Consider the following 20,250-nt stretch of genomic DNA (forward strand, 5'->3'; position numbering starts at 1 on the left):
CCTTAGTTACTCATATTACTGCATTAAAATGACTGCGCTAGCTTTTAATTTAGACTGCACGTGATCCTCTCGGAACACGCATGTTGTAAATGAGAGTTCACCTTGAAATTATACGTTTGCGTTGTCCTTTGTCTTCTGTAGAGGTACGTCTGAATTCCTTATCCTAGGCATGCATACCAACAGTGAACACATTCATTTCACCGGGTTTAAACTCCTAATTAAGAAAGCAAAGTATTGCACAATTAAATCAGGTTTGTTTAAGGAAATATTTTTAAGCCCTGAGTTAGGAGATATAAACTCATGGTTCTCCCCTTATTTTTTTAAATTTTTTACAGGGGCTGCAAACAAGCACATTCCTTTTTTTGCTAGGGATGGAGTTGGGGGAAGGGACCACGCTTAGAGAATTGTGGAGGATCCCTGCAGGCTGGGGCTTGCCGACTCTGACCCAGCTGTGGCCCTGATGGAGCACATCATTCAGCCTGGAAGAAGCGTTTTCCTCCCAGTGTCCCTTGCTTTTGGCTATGGCCCCAAATTCATTCAAAAAATAAGAGGGTCGTACCCTTAACTTAGGTTAATTTTTCTGATTCAGTCTCAACTATTTCAAAACTGACCTTCATATCCCTTTTTTCCCACTTAATTCTTACCATTTGTCAGCCTTGCTATGAGGGCTTGCTGATGGTAGAGGGAAACACACTCAGATCATCAGTTTTGCAATGGCACTCATTTAGAAATCAAGTTAAAGCAAATTAAAATTAAGTTAGCGTCACCTGTAAATAGAATATTGACCTAAAGGAAGGAATCTGATTGCTCAGAAGAAGTGTAAAGACAATATTAGCAGGTTGAATTTGAACCCTAAGTCGATCACATACTATATCTATAGAATTTAAAGTGAGTAATTTAACCTGACACTTAACGTCATCCATAGAATGTGGAGATGCCTAACCTGCAGGACTACTGTGAGATGCATTGAGATAACGTACAAAACATCAAAATCACCCTGACCATGGCCCCCACTATGTCCAGTCCTCCTCTCCAAGCATATTCAGGGTCCCCAAGGCTGAACTGACATTCAGCCAGTTTACACCTGCACTCAGGTGAGTTTTAGTTCTTTTGAGCCATTGCCTTTTACGATTGGTCGGTGCCTGTATTGTGCCAATCTTGTTGGTCAAAGGCCATGCTTCTGCCCACGACTAGGTGTTCTCTGCACTCAGCCCAGGGCCACCACCACTCTGCCAGGAATACCAGTTGCCGTGTTCAGCCCCCCAATAACAGGGACCTGCCTATGGCCCCAAGGCCCCCAAAGAGTGCGTGCCAGAGCTGTGGGGTGATCTTTTCTGTTCTATTGAAGGGAAAGGATGTTTAACAGAGTGCTGCTTGGAACCTGGTATAAAAAATAGATTAATTAAGCATCTCTTTAAATTTCCAGTTATGGTTTTCTGTCTTCTGGGATCCATTCATCCAGGAACCTGGGCTCTAGTTGGAGATGAGTTAATACCCTCTTACTGCACTCTGAACCCCTACTTTGCGCTGATGTTTAAGACTTTGTACAGAGGCTACAATACTGTGCCTGACACATCCATTTTTATAACCATGAGTTCTCTGTTTAGAGGCTCCTCAGAGTCCAAGAAAATCAGTTTCCGTAGGGTCTGTTACTCCAGTTTTCCAAACAAGCAGAAAAAAGCATGAATCCCCATTCTTGGCTGTTGCTTAAATTGAGATTCTAGAACAGACTATCCTAAGATTCTCTAGGATTAGGAGTTATTCTGCATCAGAATTCATTCCATGTATATTATTTTCTAAGAGGTTAAAGATAACCCTATAAGTTACCTAAATTCTCATAATATTTCCAAATTATAACAGGTAGCCATGCAGGTCCACCCTTTACCCGTGAGCCGTGACTGTGTCTGAAGCCTAGTGCTATACTGACCAGGGACAGATCTTGGAGGGAGGCCAGGGCTGCCGATCCGAGAATGCAGTAAGGATTCATTTCAGCTCACACTCCTGGGCATGAGCCAGGGGAAGGATTGATTAAAGGAAGGCCAAGTGTGTGTGGAGGAAGAACACTTCCACTCCCCGCACCCCACTGTGCCCTGTCCCAAAAGACTAACCTCTTGTGATTTGTATTGAGTAGACACAATTGATTCTTGTTCACAGTAATGTTCTATAAAATCACTGTGAATACTAAATGATAGCTCCCAGGGGAAATACAGAGGTATATTCCCTGCAAGCCTCTGGTCATACATTTCATCAACCGATCAATACACAACCTTGTTTTCCGTGTGTTTCTGTTTAAAGACACCTTATTTGATATATATGTGGTTGATCCATTAACATTGAACTCGTGGTCATCAGACTGTAACTCGTGCCTGAATGACGCTTATGGAACATGTGTATTTTCCCCGTAAGGGCACATCGCACCCTTCTTGTGCTCAGGAACACTGGACAGCACTTCAGCACTATGATTGGGGGCTATTTAAATAGAGAAATCACCAACGAAAAGCACAAAGATGTGGCACTAAACGGACGGTGAAAAGGACACTTGTTTACAGTACGAGAGCTGAAACAAGAACACTGAGAGTCAGATGATGCACATTTTTCAAAACTGCTCTGCAAGTGTCCAGCAAGCCCACAAAATAAATGTTATCGAGTGGATGAATTCTTAAATATGGAATCCCAGAATAATTAGAATTGTCTGTGTATTAACCTCTTGTAGAGTAGATGACTGGGAATTCAAGTCTTTGGAACCTCGTGTATGAATACCCATTATTTACACATTACGGGTATATGTGTGATCAAACCATGTTCCTAAGGAATGAAACTACACGTATTAAAGCAGATTGTGATGCTCTTACTTCTAAATGAACATTGGTATATTTGTCAGCCCCATCTCCACCTCCGCATCACACGGTAACTTCTTTAGAGCCTACCAAAGAATAGAGGGTAAAGTGGAAACTAATCCATGCTTGAGCTCAATTCTATGTAACTTGTATGACAACGGCCAAGATATCACAGCTCCATGTCTGCTTTTTTATTAGGCAGGGTGTGCTTATAAGTGCCTTGCGTGAGAATAGCCTAAAAGACCTCTACATGAGTGTGTATATCCATAGAGGTCAATGTGTGTTGTGCCTATTTCTCTCCACCTCTGGGTCTTTGTCATGCTACTTGTCTTTCTATACATTTCTATGTATATTCTTTACATGTCTTTGTGGATCTGACCCCCTGTGCTATGCTGCCGCTTTTTCAGAATGTGTATAGCAGTGGGAATGGCGTGGGTAGGTGTGTACAAAATGGAGGAAGAAAATAATATCCCAATTATCGAAAGTTGTATTGCAGCAATTTTGGAAAAGATTATTGGACTAAATCCTTGGAGTTATTAAATAGTCAGCAAAATTATAAAATCTCTTGACAATTTTTCTGGGTCTGTCTGCCAGTTCTTCTGGAGTTCCGTAGGTCATACTAAGGCACAGCTGCCCTCAGATCAAGACTCTTCATCTCTGGGGGTCTGGGTCAGGATTAGCACCACTATCACCCCTTCCCAGGGCTGATTTTGAATGCATCTTGACCACTCTCTCTTTGTCTTTAATATCCAATTACTTAAATAGGAAAAGGAGAAGGAAATAAATATTGAGTAAATGTCCTGAGCTCCTATCAAATTCTTTGAAGTTCCCTTTCTACTGGATTTCTTATCTCTGTTCTTATACTTAATCTTCCAGGAACACTTCCCCTCCCCCCCGCCCCCATCCAGCTTTTTAAAATAGCTGTATACTTGATTTCCAGGTCAGCTTCCAGGCTGAACTTCAGGCAAATGGAATTGTAGCAAGCTAGAAAATCTTAGCAGGTTGGAAAAATATTACCAACGGATCATTTTCTATTGGTAGCTAACTTTTCTTCAAGAAAAAAAAAATTGTCAAAGCTAAACGGACACCCAGAAATGATCCTTATTTAAGCACAAGTCAAAGTCATGACACTAGTTTCGTATTGAAAAAAGTATGCTCTGTCTTTACAGAAATCAGGCAGCCCTAAATTCCTAGGGAGGGCTAATTGAAGCTTGTGACTCTTTGTTATTCTAAAAAAACTTGTGTTCCCATTGAAAAAGAAGATGAAGATGACTAAAGACCAGCTGGAAAAGTTCAAAAGAGGTCTTTTCATCAAAACCTTAATGGCTGTGGTGTCAGGGTTTGGGGACAAAACATTTGGGAGTGTAGTTATCAGCTGTCAAGCACCTGTTGTATGGATTTATGACAAAAGTTACAGACTTTAATTTGTTTCCAATGAGACGTTGAGACTAGCTCCTTGAGCATCATAGATGACAGAATCTATTTTAGAAAAGCAAAGAATCACATTGAAGTGAAACTTTGCTGGTTTTTTAAGTTGTTTAACTTCGTCTGAAGTTTCACATTCAGTAAGCTGTGGCTATTGTTATTAAAAGTGTCAACAATGATTATTCCCACTTTGAGGTTTTAGAAGAATTTACTTGGTAGGTAATTAATGAATAAATAACATGTCTTTCCATTCTTTAGATAAAATATGGAGTTCCATTGTGCAAGGCAATTTTAATAATGAGAGTTAACAATAAACTTCAGCTTAGTTCCTCAGATCCTTATATCACTCCTGCATAATATAAGTAGTGCCTAAGATTTTACAAATTCTGAAATGCAATATGATTTGCATATGTAGAACTCAGAAGAGTTAGGTAGTATTTAATCCTATTCAGAGTTAAGCTTTATACATTTAACTTTGTAGTCTCTAGCAAAATATCTACTTAAAAATCCCCGATGTAGAGTGAATGCTGAACCTTTAAAACAATTGCCAGGAGCATGTCACTGTCTTGCAAAGCAAAGTTTCTCAGTATTGTTTTTGATTTTATTTCAAATAAAATCTGAAAGTGGTCGACATATAAAATCCTTGGCAAACTTGTTCAGCTGTGTGTCACTTGAAACCCCTGATTAACCAGTAACTGGGCACCCTCCTCCTTCCAGAACATAAGCACCAACCAGAAAATAAGTTTTATAATTTATAATCTGTAAGTAGAGATGAAATTAGCTATCCTTAAGACCATCTTCATAATGGAATGGAAGGGTTAAACAGACCTTTTGTCATCAATAACCCCTGGAGGTATGATCTAGACAAACACAAATTCCAATAATTCACATTCATAGGTAATCATTTAAAATCTTTACACAGTGTTCATAGAAGTATGCAAGACATTTTAGAAAGAGTGTCATTAAAAATAATTTTCGGGCTTCCCTGGTGGCACAGTGGTTAAGAATCCACCTGCCAATGCAGGGGACATGGGTTCGAGCCCTGGTCCAGGAAGATCCCACATGCCACAGAGCAACTAAGCCCATGCGCCACAACTACTGAGCCTGCGAGCTACAGCTACTGAAGCCCGCGCGCCTAGAGCCCGTGCTCCGCAACAAGAGAAGCCACCGCAATGAGAAGCCTGTGCACCGCAGTGAAGGGTAGCCCCGGCTCGCCGCAACTAGAGAAAGCTCACGCAGCAGCGAAGACCCAATGCAGCCAAAAATAAATAAATTAAATAAATTAATTTTTAAAAAATAATTTTATTTAGGGAATTCCCTGGCGGTCCAGCGGTTAGGACTCAGTACTCTCACTGCCAGGGCCCAAATTCGATCCCTGGTCAGGGAACTAAGATCCCACAAGCCATGCCGCGTGGCCAAAAATTTTTTTAATTTAAAAATTAAAGAAATTAAAAGTTAAAATTAAAAAAAATAATTTTATTAAGAGAAAACGACTCAGTGCTAAAAGGGATATGTTACATTTATATAGGATATTTATATTGCCCATTAAATGAAGCACTACTGAACTTCTTTCAACCAAGACATTAGAGTGTCTAATTCATTAAATTGGCATTTTTCTAACAGTAAGCAAAATGAGCTCCCTGCCCTCCTGGATCATGGGTTACAATGGGAGGAGACAGAGTGAACAAACAAAAAAGAAAGCATAAATGGGATATGAGGTTATGGAAAGCACTGGAGGGAAAAATTACCTAGAATAAAGGAGCTAGAGAATTCTGGGGTTTCCACTGGTGTTTGCTGTGTCATATTAAGTGTCAAGGAAAGGCCTCATTGACTCAAGATTCTTAACACATGCAATATTTAGAAAAAGGGTAATATCAAATCTTAAAATTAGCTAAAAATTGTTAAAGAAATAGAGAAATGGTATGCTTAGTGATCTCATTCTTAGATATAGGAGAAAGAAATAGGAAGAAAGTATACAGAATTATAATAAAATTCATTTGTTAAACACAAGAGTTACCAAATAAGTCAGAGGTTATTAATCACAAGTCAAGTAAAACTGTAGTATGTGCTTTGTTTTTGTAAGCTGAGAACTGTTATGAAATAAGGAATAAAATAGGAGTCACAAAGTAGCCATTTTATTACCAAAAGTCATACTTATCCATAGGATTTTTAGTCAAGGAAGAAGTCTTTAGATCTCATTGTGTTCCAGGCACTACGTTCGATTTGGACGCTAGAAAGATGAATTTGACCTGTGCTTGTCCTGGGGAAGTGCGCTCAGGCAGTTAGTGGCAGAATACACATGAAGATAAAAGAATTACAATTACTCTGATTGGAGATACAGAAGAAGTACAAACTGCATGATAAGCCAGGCTTCCTGAGCTTTAGGTGAGCTGGACCTAAACAAATTGCAAGGAGGAGTAGGAAGCTAAAGATATTCTGGGCAGAAGACTTCCCACATGCTTTTGCATGTGGGAAGAACACAGTGAGAAGCTAGATATGACCAGCTGTTTCTTTCCGTGGAGAAGTGATGGGATGTGAAGCTGTAGGTATTTGGATGGACAGGAGTGGCTTGGTATAGCATGACAAGAAGTTTGGAATAAAATCTAGGACTTGATGGAGCCACAGTCTAATTGAGAGAGAAGTGTGGCATAAGGTTGTTTTCAAGTTATGATTAGTTGAGAAATCAGAAAGGTTTTCTGTATTAACTTAATTGATTAAATGTTATTCTATTCTTGTTGTTTGTCTATGACTTTCTAGAGGAAATGTTCCCAGTAATAGAACATAAACACAATAATGTAAAAAAGTATTTTTAAAGGCAGTAAGACCAAGTGTTGGCAATGGTAAAAGAATGCATGCCAGGGCTTGCCTGGTGGCGCAGTGGTTGAGAGTCTGCCTGCCAGTGCAGGGGACACGGGTTCGAGCCCTGGTCTGGGAAGATCCCACATGCCGCGGAGCAACTGGGCCCGTGAGCCACAACTACTGAGCCTGCGCGTCTGGAGCCTGTGCTCCGCAACAAGAGAGGCCGCGATAGTGAGAGGCCGGTGCACCACAATGAAGAGTGGCCCCTGCTTGCCACAACTAGAGAAAGCCCTCGCACAGAAACGAAGACCCAACACAGCCAAAAATAAATAAATTAATTAATTAATTAATTAAATATTAAAAAAAACAAATCAATGACATTAAAAACAAAAAAGCAATAGATAAAATCAATAAAATGAAAGCTGATTCTTAAAAAAAAAAAAAAAAAAAAGCATGCCAGTCTCAATCTCTGACAAAAATGAGTGCAATTAGTAAATGTGTACAATGAAACAATATGAGAGGATATCTGCTAAAGCACAAAACTGCACAAAATAATCAATAGGTGAAAAACTGCAGAGTCACAGAGATGAGAGGGCTGGGGTCGCTGCAGGAGGCTTCATGAAGGGGGTGGTAAAGGAAGCCTTTGAGGAGTAGAAGGTGCAAGCAGAAGAATGATGGGGGTTATCCCTGTAGGCAAAAGGACAGAAGTAACAGAAAGAGTGACGGTGGCAAATCCATGCAGCAGCCAGACTCTTGGATGGACCTCAGAGTGAGCAGATTAGAGACAATGGGAAGAAGACAGGGCAGGGCAGGTGAAACCAGAAATCTGCAAAGATAGCCCGATGGCTTGATGTGTGCAGCAGCTGTAGGGAGACGGGGCAAAGGAGGACTGAGTGCAGATGGGCTTAAGGCAGGTTAGTAGTCTGGCAGTGGGTGTGCAGGGTGGACTTGAGCATGCATGGGGTGAGCTGGGGGAGCAAGCTAGCTTTTGTTGAAGGATGCTACGTATGTACCACACTGTACTGCATGGATATATGGGTTATCTCACTTGATCCTCACAGCAGACACAGGCATTAATTAATATGACCCTCATTTGATTCTCCAGATGAGGAAACAGAGGTCTAGGGAAGAAACTTGCTCAAAGTCAGACAGCACATAAGAATGAAGTGGGCTGTGGACTCCAGTTCTGGGGAGCCCCCAGCCCGTGGCCCCTCCTCTCCAGAACAGTACCCAGTGTCTAAGACATGGCAGGCATAATAAGTTCTTTTTTCTTTTTTTTTTTTAAGTGGGTCTTTTTTTTTTTCTCTTCCTTCTTTTTTTTTTTTTTTTAATTAATTAATTTTTTTAATGGCTGTGTTGGGTCTTCGTTTCTGTGCGAGGGCTGTCTCTAGTTGTGGCAAGCGGGGGCCACTCTTCATCGCGGTGCGCGGGCCTCTCACTGTCGCGGCCTCTCTTGTTGCGGAGCACAGGCTCCAGATGCGCAGGCTCAGTAATTGTGGCTCACGGGCCCAGTTGCTCCGTGGCATGTGGGATCTTCCCAGACCAGGGCTCGAACCCGTGTCCCCTGCATTGGCAGGCAGATTCTCAACCACTGCGCCACCAGGGAAGCCCCATAATAAGTTCTTAAGGACAAAATGTGGAATGAACTTCCTGTTCTCCAATCTATTTATATCTTAGATTTTTAAAATTAACGAAAAATTGACAGGTCCATAATCCCATCAATTTAAAACACCAAGCAGCTCCATATTTGTAATGTTTCATGTTACTACTATGTCACTGCATGCACAGTATCAATACCATTTGTTTCTGTATTTTGTGTTTTAAGTATTTCAACAAAAAATTCTTTTTTTTTGTTTAATGACTGAATCGTATTTCATTGATTTGATGTACCATAAATAAACTCTAAGATTTTTGGTTTGAGGGCTATTATAGAAAATATTGCAATGAATAGTCCCTTACAAATAGATTTTTGCTTCTCGCACAGAAGGACTTACAAGATCAAATGGTATGAACATCTTTTTGTCTCTTGCACACATTGCCATGTAACTGTCTAAATGGCTCGGTGCTAATTTACAATTTAAACAGCAATAAATAAGAAAACCAATTTCCCTAAATAATCTCGGCTGTTCTGGGTATTCTTTTTAATCTTTAGTACATGTCAATTCATAACTCAAAGACACTGCAATTTTTTTTTTTAATTTCTAGCAAAGATGAACATTTTTTTCATGTGTTTGTTAATTATGTTTTCTTTCCCACGTGCGGATTTTTTGCTCTCAATCTGTTAAAGCCTTGATGTTTTCCTGTCTCATTTCTTTTTCTCTAGTGTAGCCCTGTATGAACTCAGAAGAGAAGAAACTGGAATTAAAATTGTGCCTCTAGCTGTGTTTATTATTTGGGCTTTTTTCCACCCTTTTACAGAAAGACTTAGAAATTATCGATGCCTTTGTGTATAAACCTCACCTTACTCTGAAATAATTGGTGTAGATCAAAGGAAGTAGAGGGATACATGCATAGTGATCAGCTGATAACCATTTCTCTTTTCTTTCACCTAGCAGAGCAGCTTTCACATTAGAGAGATCACACACATTTTCTCCTGATAGGCGGCCAGCTCCATTTTGGTGGGAAGGTGGGAGGAGAAAGCCTTATCTTCAGAGTAGAATGGAATCAATGAAAAGACCTGTCTGTTTGCTTTAAGGAATGGAGTGGAATCTAGTGGGGAAGGGAGGTGGAGAAGGGATATTTGTTTTTCCTTAAGTGGTTATAATTAAAGCCTTCCACCCAATTGCTCAGTGAACCAGAAAAAGGTATTTGTGAAGTTGTGTGTGTGTGTTTAACATCACAAAAGAGCCCTGCAGCTTTCTTTATAGAAAAACTTGCTCTCCAGCGGCACCTTGTGGGGAATGAGTCATCCTGCAACTTGGATACTTGACTTTATGATTTAACAAAATTGCTTCTGGTAGTTCTGTGTTCCTTCCCTCTGACCCACTTCCCCTGCTAAAGATCAAGGGATTTTGCAAAGAATTATGTCAGTTGTTGTACTTCTGTATAACAGTCAGTGAACAGTAAGCTGTGTCTCCATGTATGTATTCTAGATTGTGAATCAAACCAAGTAGCTAGAGTGATTCGTCATGTTGCATCATTAAAGTCGTCTTTGGAAGGTCTGTTATTCATTCGAGAAACCACTAATTCGAGGCTTTAAATTTTTGTTTTCCAGGTGGAAATAAGTTAACCAAGCAGCATTTTCATCTGAATTGGGCATGGATCTCCTTTGAAAAGGAGTATTACTTGATCAATGAGGACTCCAAATTTCTAGATGTCGTACTTAAACGTAGAGGTTATTTGGGAGAGACTTCCTTTATAAGTAAGTTTAATTTGCATTTCTTCTCAAGATCCCATTTTTCTAGCAAAAGTTCATAATTTTACAATGATTAAAAATGTTTAGTTTTCTGCTCTAGTTTTAAAGCTTAGGGAGATATTGATAGTTAAATGTTCTTTACTAAAGAAACATGCCAAAAGTTTTGTGTTGAGGCTAAATCAAAGAGACAAAGGCTGAAAAAATAGGAAGTATGTAATCAAAATATATATCTCTTCAAATCTTCTACCTGCATATGATATTTCTCTGATATAAAATAACTTTACAAAATGACAGTAATCGCTCATAAATTAAAATAACTTAAATGTCACTAGATCTTAGAATAGGCTTAGGCAAATCGGTAATTTATAAGATAAATGCCTGCTGAAATATAAATTCATGAAGGCTACTTTAATACTAAGTAAACAAAAAACTGTTCAGTGACCTATTAGACATTGAAGTATAATTTACTATCTGTTTGTTGCATTTGAATGCTCTGGTAGATCACTAAAAGTTTCAAAAACCCTAACACTACATAAAAGCGCTACATAAAAGATAAATGTGACTTTTCTTCCCAACAGTAAGGTGTTAAATACTAATCCTTTTCTGCTGCCTTACCCTTTTAAATAAAATCAACAAGGACCTACTGAATAGCATAGGGAACTCTATATGGGAAAAGAATCTGAAAAAGAATGGATAGATGTATATGTATAACTGAATCACTTTGCTGTACACCTGAAACTAACACAACATTGTAAATCAACTATACTCCAATATAAAATAAATTTTTTTTAAAAAGAGTCAAAAGCAAATGAGTAAACCTTTTTTCAACTCCAAGCTCACATTCAATTACATGTAAGCATAAAATAGAGAAAAGTAGGTATATTAGTCATTTTAAGCAGTAATATAATCAGCACACAATATTTGGCATGGTGATGAAAAATAATAGCACCCCAAGTAATTATATTATTTTTGGTACCGTGTGTTATATAGACATCTAGGCTGATAGAATTTTCATGGGGTGAAAGAGCTTTCATTGTGAGTATCAACTAAGGTAGGAATCTAGGAAAATGCTGGCAAAATAAGTTGATAACCCTGTGTTTGTTTCCAAAATGATTATTTGAAATTTTGCTGGTCCATGAAATTCAAAAGCCTTAAACAATAGATCCCTATCAACACACACACACACACACACACACACACACACGCCCACACACGCATATTCTACACACCATACTTTTGCCATGAGCTCTATCCCCACCCACCTGCCATGATTTCCACTGATGCTGGGATGCTGGATATTAATTATCCCTTATTTCAAAAATACTTTTTGTTTTTTAACTTTAGGTGAGGGTTTTCACATTATGCTTTACTGACCCCTCAAGGCTACTCTGGCTACAGGAGTGCGGGCCCACCTGCAGACCCATCTGGCAGCTCTGCTTTTATCATCTTTATTTGCCTGTGCCTCTTTGTAGGTGGTCATTTACAATCTGTGTTTAACCTTCTAGAGCACAGTGAATTCTCTTGTTGCCCTCAAAGAGGCATGTTCTTTCTGCGCACACACGTGTGCCCTTCAGATCAGGAATTTGATTCTGTCTTACATATTGTCAGTCAGAGATGCACCTTAACTGTGCTTTGTGCTTGAAAATATAGCAGATAATTAACAGGGAAAGTAATAACTAAAAGACAGAGCACCTTAGCAATTCTTAAGGATGCTTTCATCTATTTGTGTTTTACCTAAATTCCCACTCCTAGTGAGTATATTTAGTTATTCACTCACATACAGCCCCTTGATAGCAATGGGAAAGTTAATGGTTGAAAAATATTTTTAAAACTATCTTTTCAGATTTTTCTCTCTGTTGCTCTTTTTTAAGCTGAATGCTAAAATATTGAACGAGCCTCTTTTTTTCTCCTGAAGTTATTTTTTCAATGAACTATTATTTCCTGCAGGTGTGGAGATGATTCATGATTCTAAAAAGGCTCTATAGCTCTACTTGGTTAACCTCACACGGTTACTTAGTAACCCGGGGTGATAGAAAGTTGGAAAGACTTCTGTGTGTGGCCCATACCCATCAACCATTGAAGATGGTAATAGAATTCATGCTAGGACTGGGAATGGAAAAGTCAGGTTAAAGCAAAGGGTAGCCCTGTAGAAGTTCTGCAATGGATATGTTTCGTCTTACTGTTCCCCTACAACCTCCAATTTCATGTATGGAGGTTTAGAATTAGATAGTTTGTATTATAGCTAAAGACAGAATATCATTTACCTTCAGGCATACAGTTAATAAATCATGAATTTTGTATATGTATTTTCTCAGAGATAATTGTTCATTTTATAACCATTATAACCCATTAATAAATTAAATATGTATTTGCATCTCACAAAAAAATTTCAATTTCAAAGATCTTATTGCTCCCAGTTACTGAACACACATTAAATGCAAGATATTCCACTAAGCACATTAAGTACTTTACCCATCTCTTACTCTTTACAATCTTTTTTATTTTTTCAATAAATTTATTTATTTATTTTTGGCTGAGTTGGATCTTTTTTGCTGCACACGGGCTTTCTCTAGTTGCAGTGAGCAGGGGCTACTCTTTGTTTTGGTGCGCGGGCTTCTCACTGTGGTGGCTTCTCTTGTTGCGGAGCACGGGCTCTAGATGCGCAGGCTCAGTAGTTGTGGCTCACGGGCTCTAGAGCGCAGGCTCAGTAGTTGTGGCACATGGGCTTAGTTGCTCCGCGACATGTGAGATCTTCCTGGACCAGGGCTGAAACCTGTGTTCCCTGCACTGGCAGGCGGATTCTTAACCACTGCGCCAACAGGGAAGCCCTCTTTACAATCTTTTATTCACTAACTCACCTAGTATTTTCTTGAGTGCTTGCTACGTGCCAGACGCTGTGTTAGGTAATGAACTGTGAGGTGATTATAACGATAGCTCATTTATTGAGTTATTATTACAGGCCAGCCCTGGTTCTCAACACCTCACAGAGTCAACCCCAAGAAAAGTGGGTCATTATATCCCCCGTTATACAGGTAAGGAAAGAGAAAGGTTGTCATATCCCCAAAGTTACATAGCTACTAAGGCCAGAAGTGAGATTTGGCTCCAGGGCAGATTCTCTTAACTACCACCCCACAGAGCTTCTTAAATCCTCTGCAACCGAGGACGTTAACTTGCCTGTGATTCCATAGCCGCTATGTGGCAGAGGTAGGATTGAAGTCTAACCTCTCATTCCAAAGTACCTTGCTTAACCCCCATACCATTTTTCCATGCCACAGGAAAAGATGCAATTGTGGTTTCATTTAGTAAATCAAAGTAATATGTTTTGTTTAATAATTATCTTTGAAAAAAGAAGCATAAATTTAAGCGCAATTTATAAGCCTTTTAATTTCCAGAATTCTTTTTGCCCCACGTAATAAAATTTTTGTAATATGTATGGTTTACTAGCTAAATATTTGTATCTCCAAGTAAGAGGAAAATTTTCGAATATTGAGTGTGTGACTGTCTTGTCTACCACATTAAAGTATGAACTAATCTGTCTCCTTCACAATCTATACACCATTTCTTCATCCTTTATTAAAATTGGGCACCTATGTAAGAGTGCCTCGTGGAGGTATGATGTATTTAGTATGTATCTACCCACCTCAGATCTTAATGCACGTAAGACTTACATGGGGATCTTGCTAAAATGTTGGTTCTGATTGAGTAGGTCTGGGGTTGGGTTTGAAATTCTGCGTTTCTAACAAGTGCCCAGATCTGGTCCATGCTGCTGGCCCATGGACCACACTTTTAGTAACAAGGTAGACTAGCCCTGCACTTAGAATAGGTACTATGTGTTAATTATGAGAAGGGAATCTTTATTTTTGACCCCAGGTAAATTTAACATTCCATCTTGGTCTTATTCTACCTTTTAAAAAAGATGACATGCCCTTCGTTGTTTTCTCATGTTTGAGAAACATATCAGTTTAAGACAGCAATCTTTTTCATAAAATAGAAGTCCATTCCTCTTCACCTGACGAATCAATGATATTGTCTATTTATATTTCACATTCAGTTGGGAATCTCTTTCAAAATCCACCACAAAATTACAGTAACAACTGAGATTTGGCTTTGCAACTTATTTTTTATTTAGGTTGGATGATCTGATTATCAGTTAGAAGTATGACTAGTTGGAACTAGTGGACATTCCTTGTATTATACGGAGTCCTTTTGGTTTTTCACTGCCTTTTGAATCTCCAGGAAAATAATGCATTGTTGATGAAACAAAACAGATCAGAAAAGTGGGCAGTAGCTATCAGAGTCCAAATAATAGATTCTTTTGCTGGTCGTACCACTGGGGATAAATGGGTCAATGAGCCGCGCGTGTGCTGGAACGTCAGAGAGAATGATTCCTTTCATCATCACCTTGGCAGTGAATTGTGGTGGATCCAAGAGGTGTTGACAGCCACTCTGTGAGCATGAGGAACCAGAGAGCTTAACAGGAATTCTGTGATGCTCAACAAGATCCGTAGTGCTGAAATTCCTGGTTCTGTGCCCCTTTTTCTCTTGCCATTCAGTAAATTATGCTTCACCTCCTATTGAAAGTATGGAATATTTCTGAGATCTATAAGACAGAAATAGTTTAGTGAAATATTTATCTTCATTTTAAGATGAAACAAACAGTCAGTGATATATTCAGATGAAGAAATAAATATTCAAATTAATCTTGCAGGGTGGGATGAATTGGGAGATTGGGATTGACATATATATACTGTTGATTCTAGGTATAAAGTAGATAACTAATGAGAACCTGAAAGAAAAAACAAATTAATCTTGCATAAGCACCACAGGGCAGAGGTTTTATCTGTTCTGTCTGGCTCATAGGAGGCACCCAATGAACGTTTGTGGTTGAATGGATCTTACTTGGTCCAGTTTCATTTCTAGTTTGAAGAACAAAAGGGCATTTTCTGAAAATAAGATAATTTTTTTCAGTTAAGTGAGAAATGGTACAAAGAATTTATTTTCAGACTTTTTAATTCTAATAGGCACAAGATTTTATTTTTCTCTTTTTAAATCTCCCAACTTCTCTGAAAATGCCAATGTTTAAAGGAATATATTTGAAAATTAATCTATTAACTTGTATCATTAAGAGGTTCTGATTCAGTACTTGAAAATATACTAGAACAAGTACTAACTGCAATTTTGTAATTTTTCTCTGATGTTGAATTTGTTGACTCTTACTCATTGCTTTACAGGTAATATAATCTTATGATTTGAGTATGTGGCATAGTAATGGCAAATAAAGATGCTCTTGTAATGTACTTAGAGACTCAGGGATCCTTTAACCTTCCCAGCTAACTGAAATGGACCTTGAGTGAACCAACAGAGTACTGCTCATAATAACCATATATATTTAGCTCTCCAATTCTCTTCACATGGCTTCGTGGAATTCTGGAGTGCTCCACAAAGAAAAACCTGGCAATAGTCATGTTGACAAACACTGAATTAGATTTTTTAAGGGTCCTAGTTCCGTTAAATGTTTAGAGAATATTATAATTTTTTTATTATTATGCTTGGCCATTTACAGCTTAGATTATCAAAGAATTATTTAACTCACAGAGTCTCTTGTTGGCTTATATTTTCTAGTTAGAGAATTTTTCTTAAGTTTTTAAAATATAACACATGCAATACAACCCATGCAAAAAAGTAAATGTGAAGAGTTTTTAGATTGTACGAATTTGTGGGTGTGAGACTATTTCAGAATGTGAGCATCAATTTCCTCGGTCCTGTTTTACAAGTGGTTCTAACACAAACTTAGCTCAAAGAATATACAGCAAAACCATAATGGGGCAAGAGTAGAACAGAATCATGGACTGCTTAACACCTACAGTAGAACACTTTTGTTGTAAGACCCATACCCAATTATCCATTTCATGGAATCAAAGCAGGACTTACTTTGCACTGCAGGATACAGTGACACACAAAAAGTTAACAACAAGGAAAGCCTTAATGACCTAGTTGAAAATGAAACAAAGGAAATGATATTGTGTTTCTGTGAAGGTATTGGCTCAAGAGATGGGACTGCAAAAAAAGACAAAGACTTCAAGGGCAAAGCACAGAAACAAGTGCAGTTCAACCCAGGCCAGACCCGGGCCACGTGGAGAGTGCGGATCCTGAGTGATGGGCAACACGAGCAGTCCGAGACCTTCCAGGTGGTTCTCTCAGAGCCCGTGCTGGCTGCCTTGGAATTCCCTGCAGTGACCACAGTGGAGATCGTGGACCCAGGAGATGGTAAGAGCTACCATCAACTCACTGCTGTTGTCACTGTTGGGTTTTTATGACACAACACCTTATAAAGGAGGTTTTAAATTCAATGTTTGGATTTTCCATAGAGAGAACTTTCTAGATGAATGGTTCAGTATTCTCAGATATGCTGATGGGAGAGAGAACCCAAAAATTAATGAAAGGAAGCTATATTTTTTCAAGTCAATGAACTACAAATATACATAGGATTATTAATATGTTCTTTCTCTTATTATAATTTTATCCTTTAGAACCGACATCGCTCATCTCATTTTTCTAGAATTATTTCATGACTTTTTAAAGTCTTTTAAATGTGTTTTGAAATGTCCTTTAAACAAATGCTTTAAGAATTAGACCATTTGGGGATTAATTTGTTCTCCATGTAACACTTTATTCAAATTTCTTCATATATTCACCAGCCAAAACTTTTCATTCTGCCATATGTTTCCACATTTGTTACATAATACCCACCAACCCACCCCCTCTCCTTGGTGAAAAATATCTTGCATCATTGCTCTTAATTTCTATTAGATCATGTTTTCTTGTCAATGCACACCCTTGGCTGATGTTGGTTAAAATGAACCTCACTGATTTGAGTGTAAATTGACCTTTCCCTCCCCTGCCATACTCCTCCAGTCTTGACTTGTCTCAGTGCAGCCAGGGGAAAAAAAAAAGGTTGAATTGGCTCTTTGAGGGCTGGCATTTATACAAAGCTTGGTGAGCCTCCTCTAAAGCTAAAATCCTGTCAGAAGACAGACGTGACTTTCTTTTAAACCGCCAGCCTACTTATTTCGTTAGTCAGAAAACTCTTAAATGTTCTGTGAAGATACAATCTACTGAGTACGTGAAACGGAGACATATGAGGAAATCTCTGGGTTTAACAACTGAGCATAATTAAGGAGAGAGGATAAGAGAACCGGAGCTCTGGCTCTGTTTGTTTAACTAACATCTCTGCCTTTAGTTGAATATGAACCTCAGTTATGTTTGTCATTTCCGTTAAAGAACAGAACTGAAATGTTCATTAGCATTTAATTACATTTAATTTTATCTGCATTATCTTAGGAATAAACAATTAAATTTTCTTCTAGTCCTGAGTTTGGGGTAAGTGCTAGCATAATAAAGCTTTTCTCTCTTTTGAACAAGCCCATGACAGCTTTAATACATATAAACTGGCCCATTAGTTACAGTTTGTTTGAAGCCATTGCTTTTTTTTTTTTTTTAACTTTGGGTTTATTTATTTATTTATTTATTTTTATGGCTCTGTTGGGTCTTCGTTTCTGTGCGAGGGCTTTCTCTAGTTGCGGCAAGTGGGGGCCACTCTTCATCGTGGTGCGCGGGCCTCTCACTGTCGCAGCCTCTCTTGTTGCGGAGCACAGGCTCCAGACGCGCAGGCTCAGTAGTTGTGGCTCACGGGCCCAGTTGCTCCGCGGCATGTGGGATCTTCCCAGACCAGGGCTCGAACCCGTGTGCCCTGCATTGGCAGGCAGATTCTCAACCACTGCGCCACCAGGGAAGCCCGGTAACAGTTAAGTTTTATTCCACTGTAAAACTTTCCCACTCCTCTGCCTGCCTTTGGGTCTCAGCCAAATACAAGTGATGGTGGCTGAATAAATAGCCTTTGCTTGTTTCATCCCACTGCGTGGTCTTTGTTTATTTCCACAGTATCTTGCTCTGAGTAAAAGCCAAAGCCCTGCCAGTGGTCCTGAAAGCTCCGTGTGATCCACTCACCCCCACTCATCATCACTTCACCGGCCCATGTTCTGTCCTCTCCTCCTTGCCCAGTTTACTCAGACCATCAAACCACACTGACGTCCTGGCCATTCCTTGCATATACCTGGCCTGAAGTATATACACTTGTTCATTCCCTTTGCCAGGAATTCTCTTCCCTAAGTTACGCACATAGGGTATCTCATTACCACCTTGCGATCTCAGCTCAAATGTAACTCTATCACAGACACTTTCCTGTATAATACAGACCTGCCGTGGCACATACTATGCCCAGCCCTCCCTCCACCCTCCACCCGCCCTGCCCCACTGCACCCCCACCGGCACACTCCATCTTCTTCATATCATTTGTCACCTCCTGGCATACTATATATTTTCTTGAATATATGTTTATTTTCTTCCTCCTCCCCACCCCCAACTAGAAAGAAAACTCCATAAGACCAGGGATTTTGTTTACCTCCATGACTCCTGTGCCTGGTTCAGTGTCTGGCAAGTAGAAGTCATCCAATCAATGTTTGATAAATGAATAATTTGTTATAAAATCTTACATCCACAGATTTTTTTTAATGGTGCCATTTTTTCAATTGCTGTATCAGTCAGAGTCCCAGGAGAAAACAAATGGCACATTCAAAATTAGCAAATTTAAAACAATTTAATAACATGACTTTTGCAAAGATGAGGGCGAGAATTGGGGAACCACCAGGTTCAGTTAAGTGCCCCAAGGCTGGTAAGAGCTGGTACCATCACCGCCTCTAGGCCTCGGGGGAAAGGGAAGGAGAAGTTAGCTGGACCAGTGAGCGAGCTAGGGCGGCCAGTGGGCACGATGACCTTTACTTGGTGGGGCACAGCCAGCTCTGGAACCTTGAGGGGAGCCAGGGGGACGAATGCTGACCCCACGTTGCTCTCACCCTCCAAGTCCTGCCTGCGCTGCCCTCTGGCTGACTCAGCCAGAGCCACAGCACAAGGGAAACCTTTGACGTGGTTCTCATTAGTCGGCCCCTGGAGCACAGGGCAGGGTGGAGAGGGGTGGAACGTGGACCTTGACGGCCAGCGTCCACTATTCCAGCGTCTTTTATAATCATCCAAAGCAGTGTGGCTTACTGTTTTAAAAATAATCATGAAGCATTTTCCGTGTGTGTGTGGGACTTCCAGTGAAACAGACTCCTAAGCAAATTCCAAAGTATCTATTTGAGGGTTATCCTGTCAAACTGTTGAACTAAACGTTCTATTGAACTAAATGTAGTTTTACATTGAACCGTGATTTTCAACAATTTAATTATGCCATTTTTATTATTTAGTGTACCTTTGTGCTACCTTAAAAATGAATCATTGAGACTCATAGTATTATATAAATATAATGTATACTCTGTGCTATTGTTATTCCTCTAGAGGAGGAGGGAAATCACAGATGTGTCCCTTACAGTGATAAATAGATTTCTAAATTCTAAAGGGACTGCTGTTTAAAACACAATAAACAAAAACACCAAGTGTCAAACAATGCATTATTATACTTTTATTTTTTTATTTTATTTATTTATTTTTTAACATCTTTATTGGAGTATAATTGCTTTACAAAGGTGTGTTAGTTTCTGCTGTATAACAAAGTGAATCAGCTATATATATACATATATCCCCATATCTCCTTCCTCTTGCGTCTCCCTCCCACCCTCCCTATCCCACCCCTCTAGGTGGTCACAAAGCACCGAGCTGATCTCCCTGTGCTATGCGGCTGCTTCCCACTAGCTATCTATGTTACGTTTGGTAGTGTATATATGTCCATGACACTCTCTCACTTCGTCCCAGCTCACCCTTCCCCCTCCCTGTGTCCTC

The 20,250-nt window shown here is 39.4% G+C and overlaps 1 protein-coding gene across 2 annotated transcripts in view; it reads left to right on the plus strand.

Moving 5' to 3' along the window:
• FREM2 (FRAS1 related extracellular matrix 2) overlaps window positions 1–20,250 on the plus strand; it is a 145,478-nt gene that overhangs the window by 56,160 nt on the left and 69,068 nt on the right. For both annotated transcript variants that reach the window (XM_059903299.1, XM_059903300.1), the window contains exons 3-4: window positions 10,276–10,422; window positions 16,453–16,683. In XM_059903299.1, coding sequence (XP_059759282.1) covers window positions 10,276–10,422; window positions 16,453–16,683 — 378 coding nt within the window. The remainder of the gene's footprint in view (window positions 1–10,275; window positions 10,423–16,452; window positions 16,684–20,250) is intronic.

Source organism: Balaenoptera ricei, chromosome 18 (assembly GCF_028023285.1).
Source record: "Balaenoptera ricei isolate mBalRic1 chromosome 18, mBalRic1.hap2, whole genome shotgun sequence".
NCBI lineage: Eukaryota > Metazoa > Chordata > Mammalia > Artiodactyla > Balaenopteridae > Balaenoptera > Balaenoptera ricei.